Genomic DNA, 26622 nt, shown 5'->3' with positions numbered 1-26622 from the left:
AGCAGAGGACTGTGACACCTGTATACTCTAAACAATCCCGCAGAGCTCGGAGAGTGTTGTGTCTTTGTGCTCCCACAGAGCCTTTTAATCTGAAAAACTCCCATGTACTGCTGCCACGTGCCTTTACAGGAATCGCTCTGCTCCAAACTGTGTTGCAAGGTTAAAGCAGAAACGCTTCCTGAAAACAGAATTAGAGTCCTTCATTACTGAGGCTACAGAAAGGCTAACAAAACGTGGCCACGAGCATGTGCGGATCCTCGCTGATATTCTTAAACAAATCGTGTCGTGGCTTTTACGTCCAAATCCTCCAATACTTCGTCAACATACACAGATTCCTGCCACAATAATTTGAGTAAACAAAAGGCGCTGCTGCTGCTGCACTCAAGGACAAAAGAGGCCGTTTGTATGACATGGGATAAAGCCGTGTATTTTCAATGCATTTTTTTCAGCAAACTCCTCTCCCATTCAAACCATTCAAATTTGGTTTTCATAATCGTTTTCCCTCATTGTTCTCGTAGTGGTGGCAAAGACACAGGGCACACCCTCTTTTCAGCTAATGTGTAGCTGGGGAATGAGGGCCAAATGCAAATGACTCTTACTGTAGGCATGCTTGGCATCTCTCATTCAAACCAAACAAAGCAACATGCATTAGCTATGCTCCACCAGCCTCAAAAAGACCCTGATGATATGTGGGATATATTGAAGGGGGGCATCACTCCCCACCAGCTACTGGACTGAATAGATAATATTGTGGCATTACATCCGATTGCATCAATGCAGAGAAAATACAGCAGGGATATATGGTTCATTAATATGAATTAAATTCTTAAGTTAAAGGTTACTTGCACATACCAGGCACAACACATAGCCCAACTCCATGTCTGCAGAAGCAGGGCTACCAGTTCCAAGTTCTGCAACCACAGGGACTGATCCTGTTGACTAGTTCTCCCGTTTCAAGTTGTATCTGATAGTGGCTATTCCTTTAAGAGCACCCAGGATTTTCTCATCTCAAGCCATGTGAGCAAAGGTTCTCCATGGTTTCTGATCATACGGGAGCCTCTGGCTATAAAGTTTAGCCTTCCTTCTCATTGCATTGCCTGACCTGGTAGCTTTGGTCCAAGCAGATCAGCCTAATTCCACTGAACACTGTCACATATATTAAAGCAGCCCCTTGGAATTAATATGCTGCTAATTACAAAGACTTTAATCTGTGCGTGACTTCAATTTGGTTAAAGGCTATATGAATGTGAGTGTGTGTGTGTGTGTGTGTGTGTGTGTGTGTGTGTGTGTGTGTGTGTGTGTGTGTGTGTAGCCAGCAAAATCAGATAGGTCAAGGAGAACAAATACGTTCAGAGAGAGATGTCTGGCCAGTTTAAATTCCAACAAAGGTTTAGCAACATTAATGGTTGCTCAGCAAAAAGGTATATAAATAAAACAGAAAATAAACTGTGGAACCAGATGCAATTTGGGAACATTTTTGGGCGAGGAAAGGGTGCTACTAGGGCACCACCCAGCCTGAATTATGAGTTCACTTGTAGCATCGAGACACTGAAAAAACTAGAAACTGTAAAAGGCACTGATATTTTAGTATAAGATGAAATCCTGATACGCTAACAACAAACAATATTGAAAAGACTTTCTGACTCCACCTCCCTTTTCTCCAGTTCACCAGCAAAAAGAAAGTAGGTCAAAGACAAATAGATGGGGGTAATTAGTGTCTCCTTAATGGCACAACTCCAGATAGCACTCTTAAAGCAGAGCTCCAGCTGGGTGAGAGCAGAGCATCAGTGGACAAGGGGGACAGTAGGTGGATGACAGAGTTGGAGAAGCCTAATGATGAGCCTGTGACCTACTTATAACATTCTGGAAAAACAAAACAAACAAACAAAAAACTAAAGCCACAGGAAACAGGTGAAAAAAAAACAAGTGGAGGAGAAGGATGGGAAAGCTCTGTGAAATGTTGGAGATAGGGGGAGTGGTGAGACAAGGGGGAGGACCACACCACTGGAACGATCAGTAGCAAGAATCTGTCTCTATGGCTGTGAAAGCCCTGAGGGCATTGGGAGTTCCTGTAGAGCTGTGTAGTCTTCCCTTTTCATGGCTGAGGGCCATGCTGGAAAGGAAAGACGCTGCCTGGGATAAAGGGAGCTCCCATCGCTCGCCCCGTGTCTGTGAGAGCGCTGCAGAGAACAAACGCTCCACAGAAATACTCGTGGATAAGATTACATTTGTCTCGCAAACTGTATGCTTCCTATGTTACTTTGCAACACCTCGAGAATATACGCACCTGATACATAACATGTATTGTATTTCACCGATTGCACAATACACCAACACACACCACCGCAGCAGAGCAGGTTAGTGCGAAACCACACACACTGAACAAATGGAGGACTTTTAAAGCCTTTAATCCCAAGAAAAAAACAAAACAATTCTACAGCTATATACGGAAGATCAGGTTGTAGGAAATCCTCCTAACTACCCACCAAAAGGGAACAACAAAGCTTGACTTCACTGTACACTGAAAAAATGACTGTTGAATAGATAGTCGATCAGAGAACAGGTAAGTGCCAAATGTTTCATATGCTACTTTTAAATAAAACTGCATTTTTTGTTTGCAGGGAACATCTGCACGTACCACTTTGTCCTCTTTCTGGTTGTCGGAAGACAGCAAGCTCCATTCAATATCTAGCGGTCCAGAGTCTTCAGGGGCCAGAGTAAACTGGCAGTCCAGCTTCACACTCTGACCGCTGGCCTTCTCTATGGAGGTCGGCTCTGTAGAGGTAATCTCCAGACCCGAGACCAAACCTGGACAGAGACACACAAAGACAGGATATTAATGTCAACACCGCAACATGCGTAATCCTAATAAAAACAATTAGACCTGCGAGGAAGTGTAATAGGGTCCAAGCATCACCATGCAATTCCAGAGTTTCTGCAGCGTTAACCAAATAAAGAGGAAAACCCAGGAGGGACAATACAATCTACAATTATTTATTAAGTCCATGAATTTATTTACATTGATATCACATTTATGCTTCCCAGCTCGACCCAGATAAGTGGCACATAATGTATGAATAGATTAAACAATTAGAAGTGATTGCTCTTTTTAAGTTTTTGCTAAAATCAATACTGAATGAATGCAGAGACAGTGTGCAACATCGACAGCCCACAATCAGTCATGAAAACATTTTATAACTGACATCACTGCCCATTACTGCCAACACCAGGCAAAGACAATATTTAAAACAAATTAAATTTAAGACGTTTTACTCCCTTCTAAGGCTTTATTGGCCAAGTAATGTGTTCACGTGCAAGTTATTTGACCGTGTTTTTTAGTCGACCTAAATAGAAGCAGACACACAGCTAAAAACTAGGTCAACAAGGTAAAGATAAACATTGAACTATTATCTACATACAAGTTAAATGTTAAATAATCAGACCTAGAGGCTTTTAGAGAGCTGAGATCATCGCCGATTACAGCTTTAATAGGTGTTTTGTACAGACTTAGACTACCACAGACAGGCACACTGCAGGGATCAGTATATTTAACCTTTATTTAATCAGGTAATTTCATTGAGAACAGGATCTCTTGTGGAAGACAGATCTGAGTGCAACAGACAAAGACAAACAAACATTTAGCCTGACAAACAAAAAGGACAAATACAACAAACACTGTCTCTGATGCTGTATGTGCTTCTGTTATATCTGGCTAAGTGACCGTGACCATGAAGATCATTGAGTCTTCATGCGCCAAAAGTTTTCTCAATAAATAATTTTTCATCTCTGTCATACGTGATGTTTTTATCAGTGAAGCTCAGGATAACATGGAGACATTCTGAATAAGTATATCAAATTACTAAATTACAGGCTCCACATACTCGACATAATGACTGTTAATAACATCTGTGCTCGCTTTTATGAGCAAAGACATCTACAAACTGTTAATTAATCCAACGTATTTTAGTGCAACGTTTCAGCCAGAAGGATCTGAGCAGGCATAATTTTCTCATCTATTTTTCAAGCTTCTTTTTTACGCAATGTGACTATCAGAGGCAAAAACCGCCTTTCCTTTACTTGTGTCTATTTCTTATTCATTTAGCAGTTTGTTCATGCAGAAACCAAATGAGCGAAACCTCTGCAGTGATGTTGTGCTGCTGTGAACTTCAGGAGACAAACACACCACCACATTCTGACTGAAAGCACCTCTGTGATTAATAATCGCGTACACGGTTTTCACCTGCTTTTTGATGCATGATGACGTTCATTGTGAACAGAGTACAAAATGACTCACAGAAAACCAAAGATTGTAAAGTCATAAGGTTTTTGTTTTTTTTTGGTGATGGAAAGTTCTTCTGCATCTATCTAATTATACCATTTGCATGCAAAGTTGATGAAAGCTGTTTGTAGTGACTTGATTTACAGGCACATTTTCAATTAGCTGTCAAATGTTTTGATTCGAGGAATGTGTCTGTGAAAAAATCAACATGGCTGCATCTGATCTGTAAAGCAATGTAGCTCTTAAAATATGCATAATGTAAATCACATAGAGCGAAAAAAAAAAAAAAACAAGACTAATAGAGCAGAGCGTAGCTGAAGGAATGGTGATAATAATAAAGACTGTGACCCATCACCAAACTGGAACAGACTCTTAAGCATTTATTCTTAGAACGAATAAACATAATTTCCTAGTGACATCAACTGGGTTAAGATTCTCCATTCAATAAGAGATTTAAGCCCCGGCAAGGAACACAGTCCATAGAGAATGGAGTTGTCACATGCTGCCTCGACACATTAAAATCCTTCTGACAGCCTGCCACCTTCCCGTTAGTGAGCGGGGGGGCGATCAGCTTTAACAAAAAACAAAACAAAAAAAACACCACAATATGTTGCTGCTAAAAGGCCTGTAAATGTGTAGTAAACACTTATCACGTCACACAGATGACACCAAACACACTGATAACAAAGGAGATTTTTACTCCAACTAAAACATAAAAACAAAAAAGCATTTTCCTCAGCTACATCTGCATCTCATTTAGCTGCTTTTACTCTTAACTGAGGTAACTCTAATGCGCAAAGATAATTGCTGAAACGGGAGCGAAACCTGGCAACTGTAAACACTTTGTTAACAGAAAAATTATCCTCTTCCCTCTTGTGGGAAAGCTTTCTCTGATTACAAGGTTTCCATAAAAGACGAACAAATGAGAGCACAAAGGGACTGAAACCAGTGTTTAAAGTGTGTCATGTAGTGTGGAGGGTTTGCACCAGGACTATGGCCTTCCTATTAACCTGGCAAGAGGCACGCGTGACATGCTACGTCGGCTGCACCGCTTTACATTCAAATCTATGTACAAGGTCGAGGTGAAAACCATGATATCAACTTTAAATGATGGAAATTTTTATTTATTTATTTATTTTTTGTGATTGTGTGCTGGAAGTTTCTAGATCCTCAGGGTTATGGAGGGTGTGAGCTACAGGTTGAGGTCCCTTCCTCATCTCCTGTCCATCAGCTCTGTTCCAGCCTCAAACCATACTCCCCCTCTGGGCTGAGGCAGACAACTGAATGAAAATACACCACACAAGTTTATACACATATAGAGAGTGACAATCTCAGTCACACCGACTATTGTTGAAGCTCATAGCCTGTAAGCATTTGATAGTGTTGCGAAGCAAAAGCATAGTTTTATTCCCTGGCCCCCGGTGCGGCAGCTGGTCGTTTCGGCCCACAGATTTTGACAGATGCCCTTGATGGGAACGATCCATTGCCTCCAGCAGAGGCAAGAGAAACGGGGAGCAATAAAGAGAAAACTGAGATATGTGTCTATCACTGTCAAAACGCATACACAGCTTGGCATCTGCATGACAGCAAGCTGTGTCGATTCATCAAGCACTTAAAGAAGCTGGGGTATTTTTCAAAGTTGCTTAGAAAGGGGAGAAAATTGCATTCAGAGAAAAAAAAGAAAGTATTCAGCTGGAACAGTTTATCAGTTACTGTGTTCTGTGACAGGTAATAAGGGACACTGTCTGATGTACCTCTTAAATCAATGACAGACCTGTGAGGCCTGTAAATCACAGTTCAGCCAGAGGCCTTTTTTATCGAGTACCAGACTAATGCAAAAGAGTGCCTTTTCATAATACCCTCCACTGGCAAATAGATTTGCTTGCTTAAACCTGTCTGGCTAGTGGCTCAGGTGACAGCAGCGACAGAGAAGAGGCACTTAAACAGCAACAGTGTGACGTAAGGTTAAACCCACATTTAATCAACAGACAGGAAAAGTATAAACCTGATTAATCCAGACACTGCAAGTATAAACTCAAGAAGAAGGACTGAGCTAAATGTAAATGAGATCATCTTAGTAGTTTCTTACGAATCACAGTAAATCTATAAGCAAGGCAGGCAGACAATGTTCAGGGCCCTGAAAAATGGAAAACCATCTTCTTCTTGAGTAACTGGATCCAACATCAACACACATTTTCTGCTGAGGTTTGAACAGTTATTTCTCATGAGAGACTTCTGTGTTTGTGTCCTTTTCCCACTGGTTTAATGTGGGTGGGACTCAGAGTTTCAACATTTGAATCAACATGTTTTAATGTCTTAATAAATACTGACTATGCATGTTGTTCCCTCAAACATTAACTTTGATTGTTGCTCATTTAGTCATGAATATTTAATATTACAGAAAAGATTTGTAACAAGTTTTCAGGGCCTTTAAGAGTCAAAACAACCATTCACAAAGAATACTACCAATATCAATAAGACACACGCCCCAGCCCTTTGTCATCTTTAGCAATAGAGGAAAACAAAAATGTCACATTTTTACACCTCATGTACAAGCACCCAGATGATCCCGACCTTTCACTGAAATGCAAATCACTATAATGGAGATCAGTAAAAAAATCCCTTTAATCGTTTTAATAAAAAGTCGACTGAATGAGGCTGTAAACTACGCAGCAAAAAGGAAACGAGCCCAGTCAAATCAATGGAGGACATTTAAACACTAATATACCATAGGGAATAAATAAAAAAGTAATAATACAGACTTGAAAGAGTAAACCATCATGGACTGATGAAGAGCCTCAGTCTATTAATTGATAAGTCGATCCACCGAAACTTACTTGAAAACTATTTTGGGAATCAATTAAATATTTTTTCATGCAAAAACTTCAAACATTCATTAGTTTCAGCTTCTATAATGTGAAGATTTGGTTTTCTTTGTCATATATCACAGTAAACTGAATATCTTTGAGTTTGGACATTTCTCCTTTATCTTTTTGAACTTAAAACCCCAGAAAACACTTTCAAATTTTCAGTGTTTTCTACAACACTAAGTATTTATTTCTTCATGTGCAACCATCAAAGTTAAAGCTTAGAAAACAACATTCTCAAGAGTTTAATACTTCAAAACTCAGCTAATCACAAATGTCATCACATTTTCAAATTTTACAAAATCCTGATTGGTGAACAACAAAAAATACAGGAAGTCTCCCGTATACAATAACTCAAACTGTTCAAATTGGGTATGTTCATGAAGGACCTCATTCCTCCGACAGGAACAGTAAAAACATGATTGAGAAGTTTTTTCAGGGCCGTTAAGATCACAAAATAAACCCCACTAACAAGGAAATGCTTGCAGCAAACCCTATGACTGATGGGGGATTTCAATGCAACTGGCTGGAAAAATCTTCCCCTACCACTAGCTGCTCATGGTGGATTAACACAAACAACTCTGTTATCATGCTCAAAATGGCACAGTGTTAATCAGTAACACACTGTACATAAAGTGTGTGAACAATGATGCACGTGACACTGAGCAGAAATGATCTTACTGAGCTCAAAGTCTCTGCCACAGTGACAGAGCACTCCCTTATGATCACTGGCTTATATTGGGCGAGTGTCAGTCTTTATTTAGAGTAATGGCACTATAGCAAAGGTAAACAGGCTTTCTTCCTCGAAGGTAATATAATTGGCTGATAAGAGAGACCATCATTACAGTCCGAGGAAAACTATGAAAAATAGACTGCTGGTAAATGCAGTCATGCATTTACAGCAGAATCACATTGTCTGCTGTGGTAATAAAAATATGTGTCCTACGTGTGTGTATGTGTGTGTCCATGTAGTAGAGGAGCTGCGCAGTGGGGGAGGCCTCGCTGGCTAATTAAAAAGTCTATCTTAATAACTATTCGTGGCTGCCGGTGTCTCTGTGAGTGTTTCATTCCCTCCAGTCTCCACCACACTGTCTGACACAGCACATCCCACTGGGGTTACTGGGCGACCGGGAATGAGCAAGAGGAATTTGGGGTGTCAGCGCGCTCCACCCTATATCCCCACTGCCATTCACTCATTCACTCGGCCCCCTTCCCATACACCTCTCCGACCCCCCCCCCGCCTGTGCGCCTTCTCTCAAACACACCCACGATTGTGGAGTGCCAGTCCCCCAGGCCTCCAATTCTCTCCGGTCCTGCTGATTGTAACCCCACCACCCACCCCCTCCACCTTTGTTGGCATACAATGGGGAGTGAATCCTGTCTCCTGGCAACCAATCCCTTCAGAGGTTGCCGTGGTGCTTAAGAGACGGCATGAGAGAGAGAGAGAGAGAGAGGAGAGAGACACAGAGAGAGAGAGAGAGAGAGAGAGAGAGAGAGAGAAAGAGGGAAAAGGTTGGTGGAAATGAACAAACTGAAGCTTGAATCTGTCATGGTGAGGCATCTTTATAAACATCCACATGGTTTCGTTTGAGATGATCTCTGTAAACACAGGCCAGGTGAGTGGATTAATCATTTAGGCAATAGAAATAAAATTAAGATGACATTTTTTTCAATTTTTTTATACAAATTGCGAAAAAAATTAAACATTTTTAGGATTTTTTGTGCCAGATCGATGAGTATTAATAATATGAATTGTGCACCACATGCAGGGCTGAAATTATTATGCATATTCTAAAAATACATGTTATTCCACACAGTTATGGCCTGTCAGTACCAGATAATTCAGTGAAGTAGAATCCGCACACTGAGTCACCTCTCATAACCAGAGGTGAAGCCTTGAGCACAAACCAAGAGATCAGATCAGCGTGCAGTCTCTCTCTTCACCCTGTTCTTGGATGAGACCATTAAAGTCAATGTGAGTTAGCCAGAGCCAGCTAGCCACCTGGAGTCACAATGAGTCTGGTGAACTGAGACTGATGTCCACATAGTGTAACTTATCACAGTTTACAAGACTGTCCTGACTCAAGACACCTAATATAGCCTGATATCATGCTGTGATTTTCATAGTGTAGACATGCCAAAAAAAAAAGAAAAAAAGATTCAAATGAATCAGATTAATTTGATATATTACCAGGTTCGGTTTTAAACGGAATGATGTTTTTGAGTTCACTGAGCCGGCAAAGACCCAGGGGGCCCATCGTCGATTGGACGACGGCATCATCCATTTGCCAAACCCTGCTAATATCAACTTGGCCAATTCGTCGGTGAGTCAGTCGAGAAAGATTAGTTTCCTAATGGCATGTGCATAGATTCCTAAGCATGGACACAGAAGCGATTTGTCAGAGCTCTTCTAGACAGACACGAGGTTAAGCTGTGGTGTAGCTCCAGCAGACAACAATAAACCCTGAAACCAGGAGACAGTTTGACAAGCTAACCTCTCCTGACCCTTGTGCTAGCCAAGCTAAAGACCCTGAGAGTGTTAGCAGTGGTCACAGTGGATCATAAGCCTCTTTCTCTGCTCTTTGACCTTAAAGAGCATCCTTGAGAGTAAAGTCTGAAAAGCCAAGTCTTACCATGGGGAGATAAAGGCAGCAGCTATTTCAGGCTCACAAGGCAACAACAACAGTGACAAGAAAAAGTGCGGCTCGGTGAAAGAGGTGAATGACATTGCACTGGGATTTACTTTTACCGTTTACCCCCCTTAAAGATTTGTGCATCTTGCAAGTGCAACACACACAGTCACACTTGCATTTGGTCTGATGTACCTAGGTGAAAGCATTGATTTAGTATTTCGTTTTAGAGTGTGTGTGGCAGGGAAAATGGATGTGAAGAATTCACTTATGTCTATATTTACATGTTTTTGTCAGAAACAGCACCGACAGTGGAAATACTGTTTTGGTGGTGTTTGAAAAACACACATTATAAAAATCTTTAAAAGAAAGTATTTTCAATCACGTGAAAAGAAAGCATCTCTCTCAACAAACAGAAAAACAAAAATGATGAGGTTGTGAAGAGAGTGGCATGTTTTCCTGGATGAGGAATGACAGTGGGATGAATATTAGTGATTCATTATAGTTAAATTGCAGTCTGGGGGCTTTGGAATGAGCAAATTAAACAGCACAGACACTCTCCCCATCATAAACAGGCATGCCCATCCCCTGTGACCGCGCTGAACAACATCAATTATTTCGGGCACAGCAGAGGATAATTTCATAACTTGGTTGCTGCTCAAAAAGACGGCTCTGAATGCTCGCCCCAGCGCCCCTGCTGAAACTATTCAATTTGAAGCAGTGTGGGTGCCCTGAGAGTGAGCTTGGCGTGGTTTATTTAGTGTTGCACAGGGCTGGGACTGTTGAACCATACTGATTGTGCTGTAATGCAGCCTGAAAGCTCCACTTGCCACACAGAGCTGCCATCAATTCCCCGCACGGATGACCTAAAGGCTGTTTTGACATAATTGAACATTAAATGATGAAGGGGTGACGAATGACAGGCACTTTACTCGGCCGCCTGAGCATTTGACAGCTTTTAGACGAGCCTATGGGGCCATCACTGTGAAAGTCCACAGGAACCAATTGATGCTCGAATCCATGAACATCAACAGTGATAATAACCATAATGTAATTAATTAATGAGAGCGTGGCCTTACCAACAATCCTAATATTTTCTATATAAATCAATTAACACCTCCCTGCTGCTACACTAAATCATTAAAGGGGAGAATTTTAACATATTTTCTATAGATTCAAATTAGATTAATAATCCCTCCATCATTTAAAAACAGCAAAAATGTCTCTGATCAGTCGGGGGGAAAAAGGAACTACAGTCCTCAACATAAAGGCTCTCAAGTTAGGGCACTGGGATTTTGGACTTCCTATTTATAGTATTCATTACCATTTTATAAGGTGTAGTACAGTGGATTTAACCAGCTGCTGCTTGTCTAACCTCTCTGCCACCATGAACTGTTCTACAGCTCAACACAAACCACTAAAAATAACCGTGGCCAACCCTACAACATCCCATCCTCCCCCTGTCCCCCACCCCTGTGAGAGGAGGCAAATTTATCTAAAGCACCCTGAAGAGTCAGATAAGAATGCCCAGTATCTCTGAGACCTGTAGAAACACACACACACACACACACACACACACACACACACACACACACACACACACACACACACACACACACACACACACACACACACACACACACACACACACACACACACACACACACACACACACACACACACACACACACACACACACACACACACACACACACACACACACACACACACACACACACACACACACACACACACACACACACACACACACACACACACACACACACACACACACACACACACAAAAGGCTCCTGGTTTGTTGAAGCCCAGGGACATGGTGAGCTTGTGTCAATACGGGGACTGCTTGTGCCATGAAGCTGATAGGAAAGATGCCAGTCCAAGGAGCATCAAACAGATAGCCCACTGATAACATCCTCATGAGAAACAATAGCAAATGTGCCAATATAATCATGTGAGGAGGAAATTAAAACAGAAGAGGCAAAGGAGCACGAGAGTGCCGAATATGAGATGTGTCAGAGATACATTAGTGTGCCTGGTTTATAAAAATGCCTGTCTGTGGATGTAGTGGTGACTCAGAGGCAATAGACACATGAAACAGCTGGAGTGTTTGCTTCAGTCAGAGATGCCAGAGGAGTAATTACAAAATCATGTCCTCCTCACTTTGCTGGGAAGACAAAAAAATTCAGCAATTCCTGCAAGCAATTACTGAACACGTGAAAGCAGTTTGCCTAACTTGAGAAATAGTACAACTGAGGAATATGCCACACACACACACACACACACACACACACACACACACACACACACACACACACACACACACACATATTTTGTGTCTCTGTGTTGCCACTTAATCCTCAATACAGTACAGGAGGAGGAGGTTTAAAGGACAAGGTAGAGGTTTTACATCAATCATCAGTCAGTGTTTAAGGGAGAAAGTGTGAGACAGCAGTCTGGTATTTGTTGGCCGACGCTCATCCCCTCTACATCTGCTATCAGTACATATCTCATGTGCAGATTGGATCTAAATATGACTTAGCTACTGGATTTTCCACAAAAAGTTTTTATTTGCATAATCTGCATAGAGGATTGGAGACACACTGCAATCACATGTTGCTGATGTGATGACATGCATCTCTGACTTGGTGGTTTGGGAAATGAAAGCCAAGATGGTGCATTTTGTACCATGGCATTTTCTACATTTTTATTCTATCCACAGGAACACAAAGAACACATGTAAAACACCTCTTTTATATTGTTAATGACATATGTAACAAATGAGAATTAGGTGAGGCTGTTGAAAGAACTGCCGTTTATTAGAGGCAGGTATTTCTGTTCTAAGCTTCCAGGCAGTTTACTATGAACCAAACAAATTAAAGCCAGATGTCTCGGTGGGGAGTAGTCATGGGGCGTCTCTCTCCTGACACAGGGGTTTCTATGCACTGAGGGGGAGGCAGCCGTGCTGTAGCCGATCCTATCCCCCATCCCCCAAAACAAATAAAGTGTCTGATACAGACCAGGCCCCTGCCGGCGCCCCAGCCTAGCCTTTGTCCGGGCCCCAGGGCACAATGCCAACTGTGATCAGGAGGCAGCGTCGCTGATCAAACACTGAGACACAAGTGCAGCAGAGTGCAGCTACTTTATTCAGACCGTTGATGGACTCTCACAGAGTGGTTTCCACTGGGGCTTTTAGAGAACATACATCCTCACATGTGATACAGAAGACAAGCAAAATGTGTGAATATATAGAGGCAAACAAAGGTTTCTCACAACTGTGCTTAATCGTATCAGAGAGGTGAACACGCAAGAAGTCAGCTTAAAGCAACAGAGCGTGAATATCACACTACAAGCCTTGAAACACTGGGATAATTCAGGGATTAGAAGTCTTTCTGGAGCTCCTAACAAGCCTGTTTTCAGTGTCATTAGTGATGGGAAAACTCAGCAGCTCCTCAGGAGGGGAAACTATTTCACATTTCTGGAATTTCCAGAGCTCAGAAATTTCATCTGCTCAGTCTGAGGTGGATGTTTCACTGCAGCATATTCGCTTAAATATCTGGGGGCCATAAGAATGAAACAAGGCAAGTTTAGTCTGATGTGCCTTCCTCAGCAAGAAGAAACTACTTCCTCATACCACCTGAAACAAATCACTGACACTAACAACTCTGGCACGTTGTGCTCAGTCAACTGAGGACTTGTTTTTACTTAACTTTAAAAAGGTGCTGAGGTAAATCTGGTCACATATACACAAAATGTGTATTAAGTAAACACCTATGGAGAGGTAAAGACTTTTATGGCTCACAGCCAAACCACTAAAAGGATTAGGGCTGGGGCCAGACTGCAGACAGTTCACAGGAATGTATAAAATATCAAGAATTCAAACACAAATGCCTCCCAATGAATTCCTGGGTTCCTCCCTTGTTCCTTCAGATGGAGTACGGCATATTTTAAAACTTTAAGTCTCACCACTATTGGAAATAACTTAGTAAGTAAGTAATTAAACAAAACTTTAAGTACCTTGAAGAATGAAAATGTAATTTACTTCAGCTTACGTACATTTCTCTTGAATCGGTTTGTGCTTGCTGGTTAAAAATGGCAGAGACGAGATTCAGTTACCTTGGTTACATCTGATTTTTTCATGTTTTGAGTTGGATGGAAACTGAGGGCCAACTCCTGCAGATTAGGATGTTACCTCTGTCTATGTTAGATTTACACAGCAGCCTATTGCACAGAGCCATGTATTGCTGTCAGCTGGATTGGCTGGGAGGCAATCAATTAGTCTGCCTTGCTCATGCCGTTTCCTCTAGATTCTGGTCTAAAATTAGGTCCCTCGCCTAAAGGATGTTGCATGATGGTGGTCTTCTGGACTTTGCTAGATAATACACAGTCCTATATGATGTGTTTTAAGCCCAGAGTGCGCTGTCAAAGGCTACAGCACCAACACAGTTCATTTCATTGGATAGATTGCTGCTGAAAGCTGCCTGGGGCAGAAATGGTGCATTGACAAAGTACTTTGTAATAACTGCTAATACATCAATTCCTTTTCAAATGCATTTGTAACATCCCTTCTCTCTAAACCCTCTCATCCTGTCCAAAGGACTCTCCACCAGCCAGAATGCAGTCTTTGTGAAAGTGTAACAACACAGACAGTCCCTTCCTGTCCTCTGTGTGGGGGAGTCACTACAGCAGGACATCAAGATAAGGCTGCAGTTAAAAGATAACAAGATGGATAATCCTTTTTCTTTCCTCTCTTTTTCTCTGTGCATGCAGTAAAACAAGGCTGATGTTTCAAGGCTGGAGTCTCTTCTTCACTCTGAGGTTCTGTGAGGCAGGTGTAGTAAAAGCACCTGAGTGCTGAGCCCTGTAGGAAGCTGCAGGCGAAGACTGTCAGTTGTTGTTACAGCTTAGCCGAGACCGCTGGGTTTATTCATGCCTCCAGCTCGCATTCTCAGCCTAGACATGAGGAGAGAGCTCAAAACGACCACTCTAGTCTACATACACCATTAAGTGACAAGACACGTTTGGGAATGTTAAAAATAACTCCACTGCACTAGTTCAGCTATCCTGCACAAGAGGAAGTCCTACAATATCACGGTATTTATTCCCTGTGTTGTGTTCTTTAACTGTGCGTGAGATGAGGCTTGTCATACTCATAAAGAGGAGTGGAGAGTCTGGACAGTCGAGATAAATGCAGTAAGCCCATTAAAGACACGCAGCTCAGATTCGAGGGGATTCTTGGAGTCGTGCACTGCAGCGAGTGAACAGTTTGTTACTTTGACCCCGATAGTCTTCGAGGGCTAATTAGATCCATCTTCACAACCCAGGCATCTGCAGAGAGAATCGTACAGACCTGATCGCTGCAAACTCCTTAAGAAAACATTAAACACAGTGCAAAGACATGTACGCTATCCTCACATTAAATTGGACTCCACAGCGTGAAATTGCCTCTGAATCAAAGAGCAGCAGCTGTACTATTTTATAACACACAGCAGAGTAAAGCCGATACTAGGGATGCATTAAGGAGCCAAACCACTCAAGTTAAAAGCAGTTGCTCGCACAACATCTTTCATCATCCATTTCAGTTTCTAATGACGGCAGCTCCAAGAAACACACAAACATGAGCTGCTGACAATGTCCTGTAATATTCTCCACTTAGTGATGTTAAATCAAAGTTGTAATGGTTAAGATTTTAGTCATCGTTGATTTGAGGATACCTGCAGTTACCATGGTAACAAGTAATGCGTTGTTAGAAATACAACAGACGAACAGCCGGTGTATCCGTTTCCAACTCACTTCAGTTTAACAAAGAAGTCAGTCAATTGGGCTTTTTTCTCATCTTGCCATGAGCAAATGTGATCTGATTTCACGCTACACAAGTCGAAAAGTTGCTTATCTTGGAGAGAAGGTGGAGGTGTGCAAGCCTGTCGCCTACTCTTCATCTAACAGCTCACTGTGGCTGCTCCTGACTGCTCCATTACTCAACCACCGATGAAAAAAACAGACAAGATAAATAATCGCTGTCAACACTAACTTCAGTGACAAACACGCTGCGTTTCCTGCGACTGCTTTACAATAAAAGTGAAGTATTTCACAGGTCGAATGCTTTTAATGTGAAACAGCAGCAGTAGGATGTAGGATGGTCTGTTTGCATGAGCAGTAACTTAATATAGTTCTGACACGGCGTAAAGTGAGTCAAACAGTAAACAGCTTGATTATGTGATGCAACATTTTCCTCATGCTCAAATACTGCTCAGCCCTACAAATAAAAACTAACACATAGAGAGATCATTTCTGAATGCAAATAAAACACAAAACACAATGGCAGTTGCAGATGAAATGCTGACCACTTTGTAAATGTTCAAAAACTCACCATATTCCTCGGAAAGGGAACCAAATATCTGTCTTTCAGAACAAACAAGAAAACCAAGTTTGACCTTTGTTGTCACCACAAACATCACATCAGTCAAAGTAAAATATTCCTTTAATTAATGGGATGAGAGAGAACTGCTGCTTTTCTTTTTTTTAGTGAACGCTGAACTGAACGAATCAGTTTACAAATGATGAACATGAACGTGAGTGGCGTTCAATGTACATGACGTCTCCATAGACACATAAGCCATAAGCTTAGCTGGTGCCATACAGCAGACGCATCTGCTGAAGCCAGTTTTTTGAGCATTTGAAGCAGTTTTATGAACAAACAAGTGAAGACTCAGACTGATTATATTTATATACAGATTTTAAATCTAACTAATGTCTGTGTCGGTGGCGTACAATAATTCATTTAGTTTGGTAGTGGCAATGATTTGCGGCTGGTGATGGATGGGTAGAAGGAGGTTCTATTGAAAAAGATTATCTGCCTTTATTTATTTAAAAAAAAAAAAAAAAAGGAAAAAATAAACGTGAACTAGTTCATTTTTGAAACTGTGAACTTGGTTCAAAATTTAAAAAAATGAACTACTAACGTGAACTAGTTCATTTTCATCTTTATGGACTGAACTTTGAACTAGTTGTTTTAAGTGTGAATTGGCACACTTGATGTAAAGCTGTCTTTATGCCATTATAACATCTTGTTTAACATGCAAAAAGGGAAAAAAAATGTCAGTTACAAACAACCTGACACCTAAAGAAGATTTTGCAAGGTCGTTCGACTGTTGAGTGTTTAGTGGATGTAAAGTGCTTTTTCCAGAAACCTGCCTTACAAGCCAACTCCCCCATGTCTCTAATGACATCTAAAAAGGTCTGACCCCTGAGTCGTCTAGACAGGCAGCCAAACGCTGCTTATAGGTCATCCTGGATCAGGCTGACATGTACAAAGTGAGTGGGGCACTGGACAATGATGACTGTTCACATTGCGTAGCATGACTTTTATATGAAAATATAAACAACAGATTTCATGTTGATACGGGTTTAAAATGTTGAATCAAAGATAAGCTGAGAGTAAATGTGCTGTGATGATGTTTATGGTCTTCTAGTATCGGTTCACTTTGATCCAGGTCAACGGTATCCAGAATTTTCCCACGCTTACAGATCTTACAGCAGAGGGATTATCAGGGACTTTTCATGTCCAAACAAAAGCTACATATTTTTTTGACAAGAGGCTTTAAGGCTCTGGGGATGTTAAAGTTTTACCCAACAAATGTTAACAGCCAATTAATAAGAGTTGGAGATAAGAGACTTTTTCGTTGTTAAAATGCCAGGTGACATTGCCAGGCAGCCACAGGCTCTTTTTATGTGTCCACAGGTCATTAATCCACAACTCTGGCTTCTGAGTTGTGTTACAGCACTAACTGTCACTGATAAATCATCTCCTTACTCACGTCAGATAGATGTCCTGTCCCAGGGGGATTAAATCTAGAGCTGATGTTCCTCTACATTTTATGAAAGGAGTTGGGTGCTGTGAGTGCCAGTATGACTGAGATGGGGTGGGGGTTCACTCTCTTCCAATTATCGGCCACTCAGAAAAAGCCAGGCAGCCACGCAGCTCTGTGTGTGACCCATGAATTATACATGAGCTCCATTAAGACACTTAACAGCTGTTTCTTCAGGAACTCACCAGCAACAACTGCAGCCTGGTGGCTCATGTGTGCTGCTTATTAAAACAGCGGCACTAGTGATTAAGGTTGTGCAGTAATGTGTGTTCTGACTATCATAAACCAGCCAGTCACAGAGCTATTTTCAGTTCAATCTCATCTCTCTGGAGGGCGACTGGGCCAGCTGCCGATTTCCTCCCATGGCGGCGAGATGCACTACAGTAATTAAATGTCTGTTGTGGCTTGCTGACCTTGCTGTGGATCAGGCGTTGAGCCTTTTCTACACCCAACTGTAGCACGTGTCCTGGTCATCATACCTATAGATCCAACAACCAACCCGAGAGTAATAATCTCCGAGGCAGGAGGACGAGGAAAAGGCCTCTTTAATGAATGTAAATGGAAGAGAGGGGATGTGGCACACAGCCACACTTGTTTAGGACAACTGGTTTTAAAACCATAGAAACATAATGGAAGTCGCCTGAATGAAGTGAAAACGTGTTAAACTACAATATACATTTGCACTCCACTTCTCCAAAGTTGCTTTAACATACAAGTAAAAAAAACACACCAGCTAACCGTAACCCTACAGTGTGCATCAGAGATCATTCAAGTAGAAGAATTTAAAGTAATATTCTCATTCAAATGCTCACTTTTTTCAAGAATGGAGTGGTATAATTTCCTCTGTTACTGCAATGGCCTGATTCCCCCGTGGGGAGAGGTTTCATCTGATCTAATCTCATGTAATGCTCTTTCATGAAAACAAAGTGTTTACTTGCATTCATATTTTCAAAGGAGATTAGGGCCACTTTGCAGAAATATTACAGCCTGCATATACAGCAGCTTTTCTTCTCTTCATATCTTCCCACACCTGCAAACGCACCAACAGCATCTTATCTTCTTCCACATTATGAAATTTATCCACATCAGAGAAACACATCAGACATTCACTCGATGATGATTTGCACAGCCTGTCTGGGTTAACATGAAAATCTACATTTAATATTTTTGCTCTTTACAGAGTCTAAACAGTGAGGATCTGCATCACAGGCTTTGCCCTCAGTTTAGCATCAGCTTGATTATGAGGCAACAAATGTTACAAGAAATGGGATTTTCTGGGTCTAATTCTGTGTCGCTTTGTATCAATACTCCGTAACACTCCTAACAAGATTCGGTCTGAATCATAAAATTTCACTACACAACCGCTTTAATGTAATTCTTAAATCTATAATACAAGCAATCATACCCTTGTAAAAAAAAAAAAAAAAAAAAACTGTTCCGAGTGGGATTTTGTGCATGGCAACAGGCATTTTTCATAACAAATCCCCCATTTTTATGGACAGGAGTTATTAGCATAACTATATAATTTGACATCATGATGATTAAACATCAGACTAAGACAGACAAAGACTGACTTGAATATCAAATCCACAGGGAGCAGAATTGAGTGGGACTGAATCATGACAGAAGCTTTCTACAGACAACACTTATTTGCCTTTCCCACCATACCCGCAGTTGACAATGTGTAATGTTTTTCAATGAGATAGGCGCTAAAAATGGCTCCTTCAACAGCTGCTTTACCCCCTCCCCCTCCACCAAAAATTCACCCCACCTTCTGCTTATGTCGCTTATTTTCTGAGCCATAATATTTTTCAAGATTAGACACACAATTAACTCTAATGTTCTTAGCAGGGAGAGTGGGGGCTTACTGCTGAAGAGAGAACAAAATATAATCATCTTCCCACAATTCAGCTCTGTGTAAAACAATGCCTGGACATTAGCTGATAATAATGTGACATGCACAATAAAATACGGTGGTTATCTCCAAAATTATGCATCTATTCGAAGTCAAAACTGGCAACAAGAGATTTACTGTCAGAGTAAATTGTCAGGTCTGTTTTACATGATACAGTGATTACTTTCCACTTCCACATGTACTAAGCCGAATTCTTTAACACTGCGCACTGGATAATGTAACAGTGGTTCAAGCGTTTGTCGAGCTGAGCTGACACCTAGCTAGCAGGTAAGCAGAAACAGACTGCACACAAGCACCTGCAGATGCAGCACCCTGGGGACCTGCCTGCCACACTGTGTATCATCACACCGTGATGGCTAGCTCAGATGCCGTGAGAACATTATGCAAAATAACCAGAATATATAAAGTGTGGCGAAATACATCCTAAGTTCGAGCAAGGGGAGGAACCAGAAGTAGAGTAATGCTTTGGAGACCTGAATGTTGGCTGTGGAGTATTTCACATTAATCAGTTTTAACAGGCAATTCCCTCCATTCATCAGACAAAACACACCGTGTGCGATAACGTCCATGTCTCAGACTGTGGATGTTATAGCACACTATACAGACAGAATGAATCCAGTTTGAGACATCCACCATTTGAAAACAGCGAAAATTACCATGAAAAATGAATTCCATCATAGCTGAGTCGTCATTAAAGCCTTGTTTACAAAATTCTTGTACTTTAAGTAAAGCAGCAACCTCAGTTTGAACATTCAATGAATTCCAGTGGCATTTTTCCAAATAATTATGCAGCATTCTGTAACAAAATCCTTCACATCTCCTTCACTGCCTAGTGTGTTGCGTCTTCCTTGCTAATGTGCCGTTTATCCACAGAAAAATGGAAATCTGGCGATGTTCATTTGAGATATGAGGTACGTGAAAACCCTTATCATCATCACAGTGAACAGCTTATTTCTCATAGAGCCCATTATTCCTCATTAGGAGCAGAGGGCGTTGTGGGCGCTGCAGAGCTGGGCATCAAGTGGCTAAGTGATGAATGTGCTTTGGGGGTGTTTATCGCCCTAACAGCGAGACACAGTGATGATGACCGATGGACTCAAGAGAGCAGGGAAAATCAGCGCTGCAGTGACCTTGTTTTAACTGATAGGTTACATGGATAGCAGAGGAAACAGCTCTCCTTCAGCACAATCCCTGTTCAGTTGGATTTTAAGCATTTCAGCTGTTGAAGAATTCAGAGGTGTCTCTGTACTTTGTCTCCAGAGGACATGTTAAACTTATGAACGAACAAAATCAATCAATTTTTGTCTAAATCTTTAAAAACAGTGCATTCATGAAACAAGACTAAAAAGTCTATAGTTCCTAAAGGCTCCAATATTTATTAGATTACATCCCACAACACACCAAGATGTTGAAAGGAAACAATACTGTCAATTTTATGACATGAAGCAACCAGTTAAAGTCTTCACACATTCTTTTAACCACAAATTTAAATACAAATTTAACAGGGCAACAACACACTGTCCCTGTTTTCCAACTCCCTCCTGTTTTTCAGCAGTGCAGCAGACTCATGTAAGGAACAAGAAATTCATAGAGTGACAGGAAAAAGCACGGGTTCTTCTACCTGAGGGGCTGCACTGATAGATAATCAGAAAACTGCTAAAGAAGAGTTCTGAATTTTAACACTGGCTTCAAAAATCTATGAATTTTGTAAAAGAACTAAAATGGGGTTACCAATACCAACAGATGATCTGATCACCTGCAGGCAGATGTGGGTCTCCAATTTTTTCTGACATTCTGTTCTGGTTTTAAATGTCCCTATAGCCGATCTCACGGCACAGCTCCTGTCATTAACTTGCACTTTGTGAATTTTGTCTGACGATGTGATTATAAAATAATGGCTGTATCTAGAGTGCAACAGCTTGGTAATGGCTGCTGGTTATTTCTGCTCAAATTTTACACTGAAATGAGACCATCTCCTTCCCTCCTTTCAATCACAAAAAAATACTTTTGGTGTCTGTGTGTTAAAATAATTAATTGAGTCCAGTTAGTTATAAGTCAATTGTCAATAGTTTTCATACACATTCACAAGTGAATTTCATACTCCAGAGATTTGAGACTAGACCTGATGCAATGTTCACTTCTTATTTCTAGCTGGCAACTGTAAAGTGGCAGCCAAGTTAGCACGCTCTCTAATTATGCTAGTGTGAGCTCCATGAGCTGGTTTCTCATGCCATCTCCATCTCACTTTTTAATGTTTCCATCTGACTTGTTATAAAATGAGAACCTTGTAAAATAATTTTAAACACACACTTGATGGCTACATATATGATATAAAACATGCCAGTCAGCATCCTCACCAGGTGATGATCTGTGTAGAGGACATTACAATGCAGAACTAGTCTAGTATTGTAAGTATGATAAGGAAATAAAGTAATTAATCATTGTTCAGGTTTAGCGAATGGTCAATTGATCAGTTGCTCTCTCACCACATATTGATGCCTGTTGCTTACCTACCATCAAGTTGTGCAAACTCGTAACCACAACAGCTTTTCTATGTATGGCCAACAGGAATATTAGTCCATCAGCTGACAATAAAATCATATGCTCAGGGTTTTTCCTACATAAAGAATTGAGAGGTGGCCGCCTGCGTCAATTTCATACCGCCTCCCGACAATTTCTAGTACTTGTTTTCTCGTTACTCAGTGAATTTGATGTTTGTAACTGCAATTGCGGCTGTGCTCCGCTACGGCAATGTAGTGGCGCTGGATCGTCATCTGTGCATCAGGCAGAGCCATAGTACCACCCCTGCCTAATTTTCAGCCAGGAAAAACCCTGTATGCTAATATTTTTCAAAATTCTGCGAAAACACAAAACCATTTTTTAATCATTTAAGTCAGTTATCCAGAAGAATTTAAAACATTTTCTGGTCTCATGAGAGAATGTGCTGCTTGTTCTGTTTTTTTACATCACTAAACTGAATGCCTTTGAGTTTTAGACGGTTGGTCGGACAAAACAAGCAAGCTGAACAAGCACGCAAGCTAACAAATACATTGTGGTGCCCTAGTTCCAACATACGCACACTAAAGCATGACCTTTATGAACTCATCAGTGCTCTTGTCATTTAGGCAAAACTTCTCCAGAGCTAAACTTATTGGTCAATACAGCACATCATTTGCATGCCCCTGAGGAGCCTGGTACTGTCAGCAGGTCAATACTGTGGCCAACACCAAGTGTTGTAGAAGTTAGAAGACATACAAACTTGAAATATCTGTCAATATAACATTGACTTTATGACAAAGGGGGTCAAGCAAATTCTTGCCAATATATCTTCCTACAAGAATCATTGGCAGCAGACCAGAAGGCAGTTTTACTCCCTACCTGTGAAAAAGGAATGAGCTCTGAATACAGAGAGGCTGCACAGCCATTAACAGGAGTCAGAAACAAGCACCACTATTAATCATTTTCACTGATTCTCTAGCAGGTGGCAATTTGTTCATTCAGTAATTCAGACATGAAATGGACGGGCGAACGAGGGGAGAGCTAGGGTAATGTGGCGAGGTAAAGGCGGGATCAGCGTTTCACACTCCTATAAAAAGGTGAACCACAGTTGGCACGAGGCTTGCACAGGGCTGGCATGCTAAAATATTAACGTCCAAGGCTGTGAATATTCATGCGCAGTTGTCCCCATCATCAGATTGTGGAGGACAAAAGCAGTGTCCCTGGAGTGTAATCCAATTCTACATGTTCCTGCTTCATTTCCAAGGACAGGGGGCTCCAGGCGGAGCGGGCGGCTGCTTGGTTAGAGGAGAGGCTGCGGCTGCAACATGTTTCAGCCAACAGGAAGCAAGTAGTTGCATTGGAGTGCTGGGTCATGACAAGTGAATGTGACCTGAAGTCATTACTGTCTCCGCAGGGCCAATGACAATGGCTCAGGTTGTGCCGTTCATGCCTCCAACCATGTCTGTGGTTGTAACTATTTCTTCATGGGCCCTCTCACCTTACAGTACACACTTAGCTGTCAAAGTGCGAACACTGTTCCTCCAATGACAGTTCCTCGTAAAACCTCTGTTGTATCAAGATATTCTTTTCATCTGCAACAGCTACTTTGCATTAACAGGGATTTTTTTCAGCGGTAAACCAGGACATAGTATACACAGGCAAGCAAGGGGGAGGGTAGCTTTCTAGAGCAACCAGAGCGCACACTCACACACACACACACACACACACACACACACACACACACACACACACACACACACACACACACACACACACACACACACACACACACACACAGTACACTCCCTGTATATGTGTGTCTGTTTTCAAAAGGTAACCAAGCAACCAGTTCCTGGCCAGGACCTTTGGCTGTAGGCTTATCAGGTAACAACTTTCTGCGCCTGCTCACAGTTACACCAGGTTTTTGTTTATCCTCAGTTAGTGGCTACACTCTTGGGCCATACAGCCAGGAGTGGAGGGGGATGGAGAGAACACTAAGGCAGGGAAAATGACAGTTCAAATCCTATTCAAGTACTCCAACATGCACAAAGCACCGACTGGCAAACAGAAATCAAGAAGTGTCTGTGGAGGGAGGGATGATGTGGACAGACATGGCAGGCAGCGTTAACCACAGCATCTAATGATTAACAAACACATAATGTTTCTTGGAAAAGGTCTTTGATGATAGATTAGTAGGGACCAGGCTTGCTGACGCAGTGAGCATTTTGCCTTGTTTTTAAAACTAGTGGTTAACTTTTCATTTAAAATATTGTTGAAAATAGTGTAAGAAGAACTACTGTCATCAGGTGTATTCCTTTGATGGAACAGTCTTGAGTATCAAAAGGAATAACAAGGGGGACCTCCACTTCAACAAGAAAACAAACACAAAACAATCAAAATTCTTGGAAGGTATTAAAAATAATAAGATTTACCATGATGTTTATTTTTTGGATTGAACACTGTGTACTGCCCAAAGTCAGTCAACGTAGAGCCTTCAGGAAGAGTGGCCACAAACCAAATATTCGCTTATTTATCTACTATTGACATCTCACATGATTTCATGCTAACCTGTAAAAACAACCCCCTTTCCGATAGTGACAGCTCAACACAAACAAAATGAGGACTAAATTTAATTCCACTTGAAATGTGAAGGCTAGATGAATGTCATCTGCACTTATATTGATTCTAAATCCTCATCACTGGTTATAATTTCAAGGGTTTCACATCTCCCACTTACAATTAAATTTCTTTTGTCAATATTTGAAATTGAATGCAGTGCCCCAAGGACGAATAGCGCAAAGAAATGAAGCAGAAAGAACCTATTTGTTATTTTGCCATTTAAGAATGGTTAGTTATTTCTAAGCCATGTTATTTCAACATGTCTTGGAAATACACAGTAACGTTTCTGTGTATTTCTAAACCATTTCAAAAAAATGCTATGAGTCTGGCAGATACTGTTCTTGCCTGCTGAAGTGGAACAGCAGCCAAATGACGAGGCCTTGATGCCATTAGGATGGTAATGAGCCCAAACTAGTGTACACAACAATGTGAGTCATGAGACAAAAGAAGGCCAACAACACATTATCTAAACCTTATATTACACTCAGTGCCTCAGCGTTTACATAGAGAGATGTCCTGGAAGAGCTTAAACAAAGCGCTTCTTCATTACATGCGGTTTTTCTCTAATCAGCAAACTGGAATGTCATCGGCATGACCATGGACCTCTGTGGCTTCCCATGAAAATCTCAGAAAATATTTCAATAACTACCACAGGACGTCACTGATTGAAGCCGAAAGACAATCCTGAAGCAAAAGTTTCACACTATTGTTTAGAGTGGGAGGAGGGATCTGTCAGTTTCAGTCTAAATTCCATGACACTAAACAGCCACGCCCAGATGTATTCGAGTAAATGATGCAGTTGCTACAGTTAATAAACAACAGCCGGTGAATATATATTTAGGATGAAGAATCACTCACATTAATATCATATTGATTTGATCGATAATGTTTCTGCATTTATTTCTCTGCTGGCACCTGCACACCAACAAAATAAACCACAACAGAAAAGTTTTGAAAATCAAAATAAGTTAGATTTTTGACCTTCTGTATTTTTGTAAATGAATACATCTTAACTTTATCATTTATTCAATGATGCTCCCGATGAAAGAGAAAGAAAATAGGTGGAGCTATAAAAAGACATCCCTTGGCTCTATAATGGATCATATCCACTTTTAAATGACTGACTGCAACTTAGCACAAACAATGAAGGTTTAAAAATGACCCACTCTAATCAAAGGTTACACACAACTCACCTAGAGTATCAACAAACAACAAAAACCCTCTTAGCTGAGGGTCACTAGGACTAAACTTTCATCAAATGAGGGTCTTGGTGTTGAAAAGTAAATGGCACCAACATAAACAGAGCTGTCAACACAACCAAACATGTGGTTAAGTTAGACAGTGTGATAGCCTGGGGTTTGGGCCTGGGGAAACGGGCGGGGGTCAGCGCTGCTGGCAGATGGCAGACAAAAAAGCCCGTACTTTTGAAGTCCTGTCGCCACAGGTTTAAATGCGGATCAAGCTTTTGTGTTAACCACCAGACGATAAACCAAAACACATCACACGGAAATACTCAGATTACAGGGACCAGGAAACAATCTACCTCTAACTCATCTCTGTGGGCTTTTAAAACACAATACTGTCCGTTTTAAAATCATTCATTACAAGTATTAAATTAGCCTACAGACCCCCACATGGTATGATTCACCTCATCAGTAAAGCAAACCAAACCCCTGTCACTTTATTGGGGTTATTAAGACAAAATGTGTATAAAAACGCCTGATAAAACGTTAGCAGACTTTGATTTATAACCTGCTGAACCTTCTTTTTCTTTCTTCTTTGCGTCTCTCTCCCTGTCTGAAAATACAGAAACAAAGACTGAAAGAAAACACATTGCTAAACAGCAATTCTTTGAGAAATAATCCACCATAGTTAGGTTTTTTTTTAAACTATTTAAATTTAAATGCGGTTTAGGCGGACGGTTGT

At 41.2% G+C, this 26622-nt stretch overlaps 1 protein-coding gene across 1 annotated transcript in view; it reads right to left on the bottom strand.

Annotated features, from left to right (window-relative positions):
• Positions 1–26622, bottom strand: part of cxadr (CXADR Ig-like cell adhesion molecule) — a 39427-nt gene that overhangs the window by 12334 nt on the left and 471 nt on the right. Inside the window, exon 2 of the mRNA XM_056398045.1 lies at positions 2639–2808. Within this exon, the coding sequence (XP_056254020.1) occupies positions 2639–2808 (170 nt within the window). The remainder of the gene's footprint in view (positions 1–2638; positions 2809–26622) is intronic.

Source organism: Seriola aureovittata, chromosome 15 (assembly GCF_021018895.1).
Source record: "Seriola aureovittata isolate HTS-2021-v1 ecotype China chromosome 15, ASM2101889v1, whole genome shotgun sequence".
Lineage (NCBI taxonomy): Eukaryota > Metazoa > Chordata > Actinopteri > Carangiformes > Carangidae > Seriola > Seriola aureovittata.
This window is presented reverse-complemented; position numbering and strand designations above follow the sequence as displayed.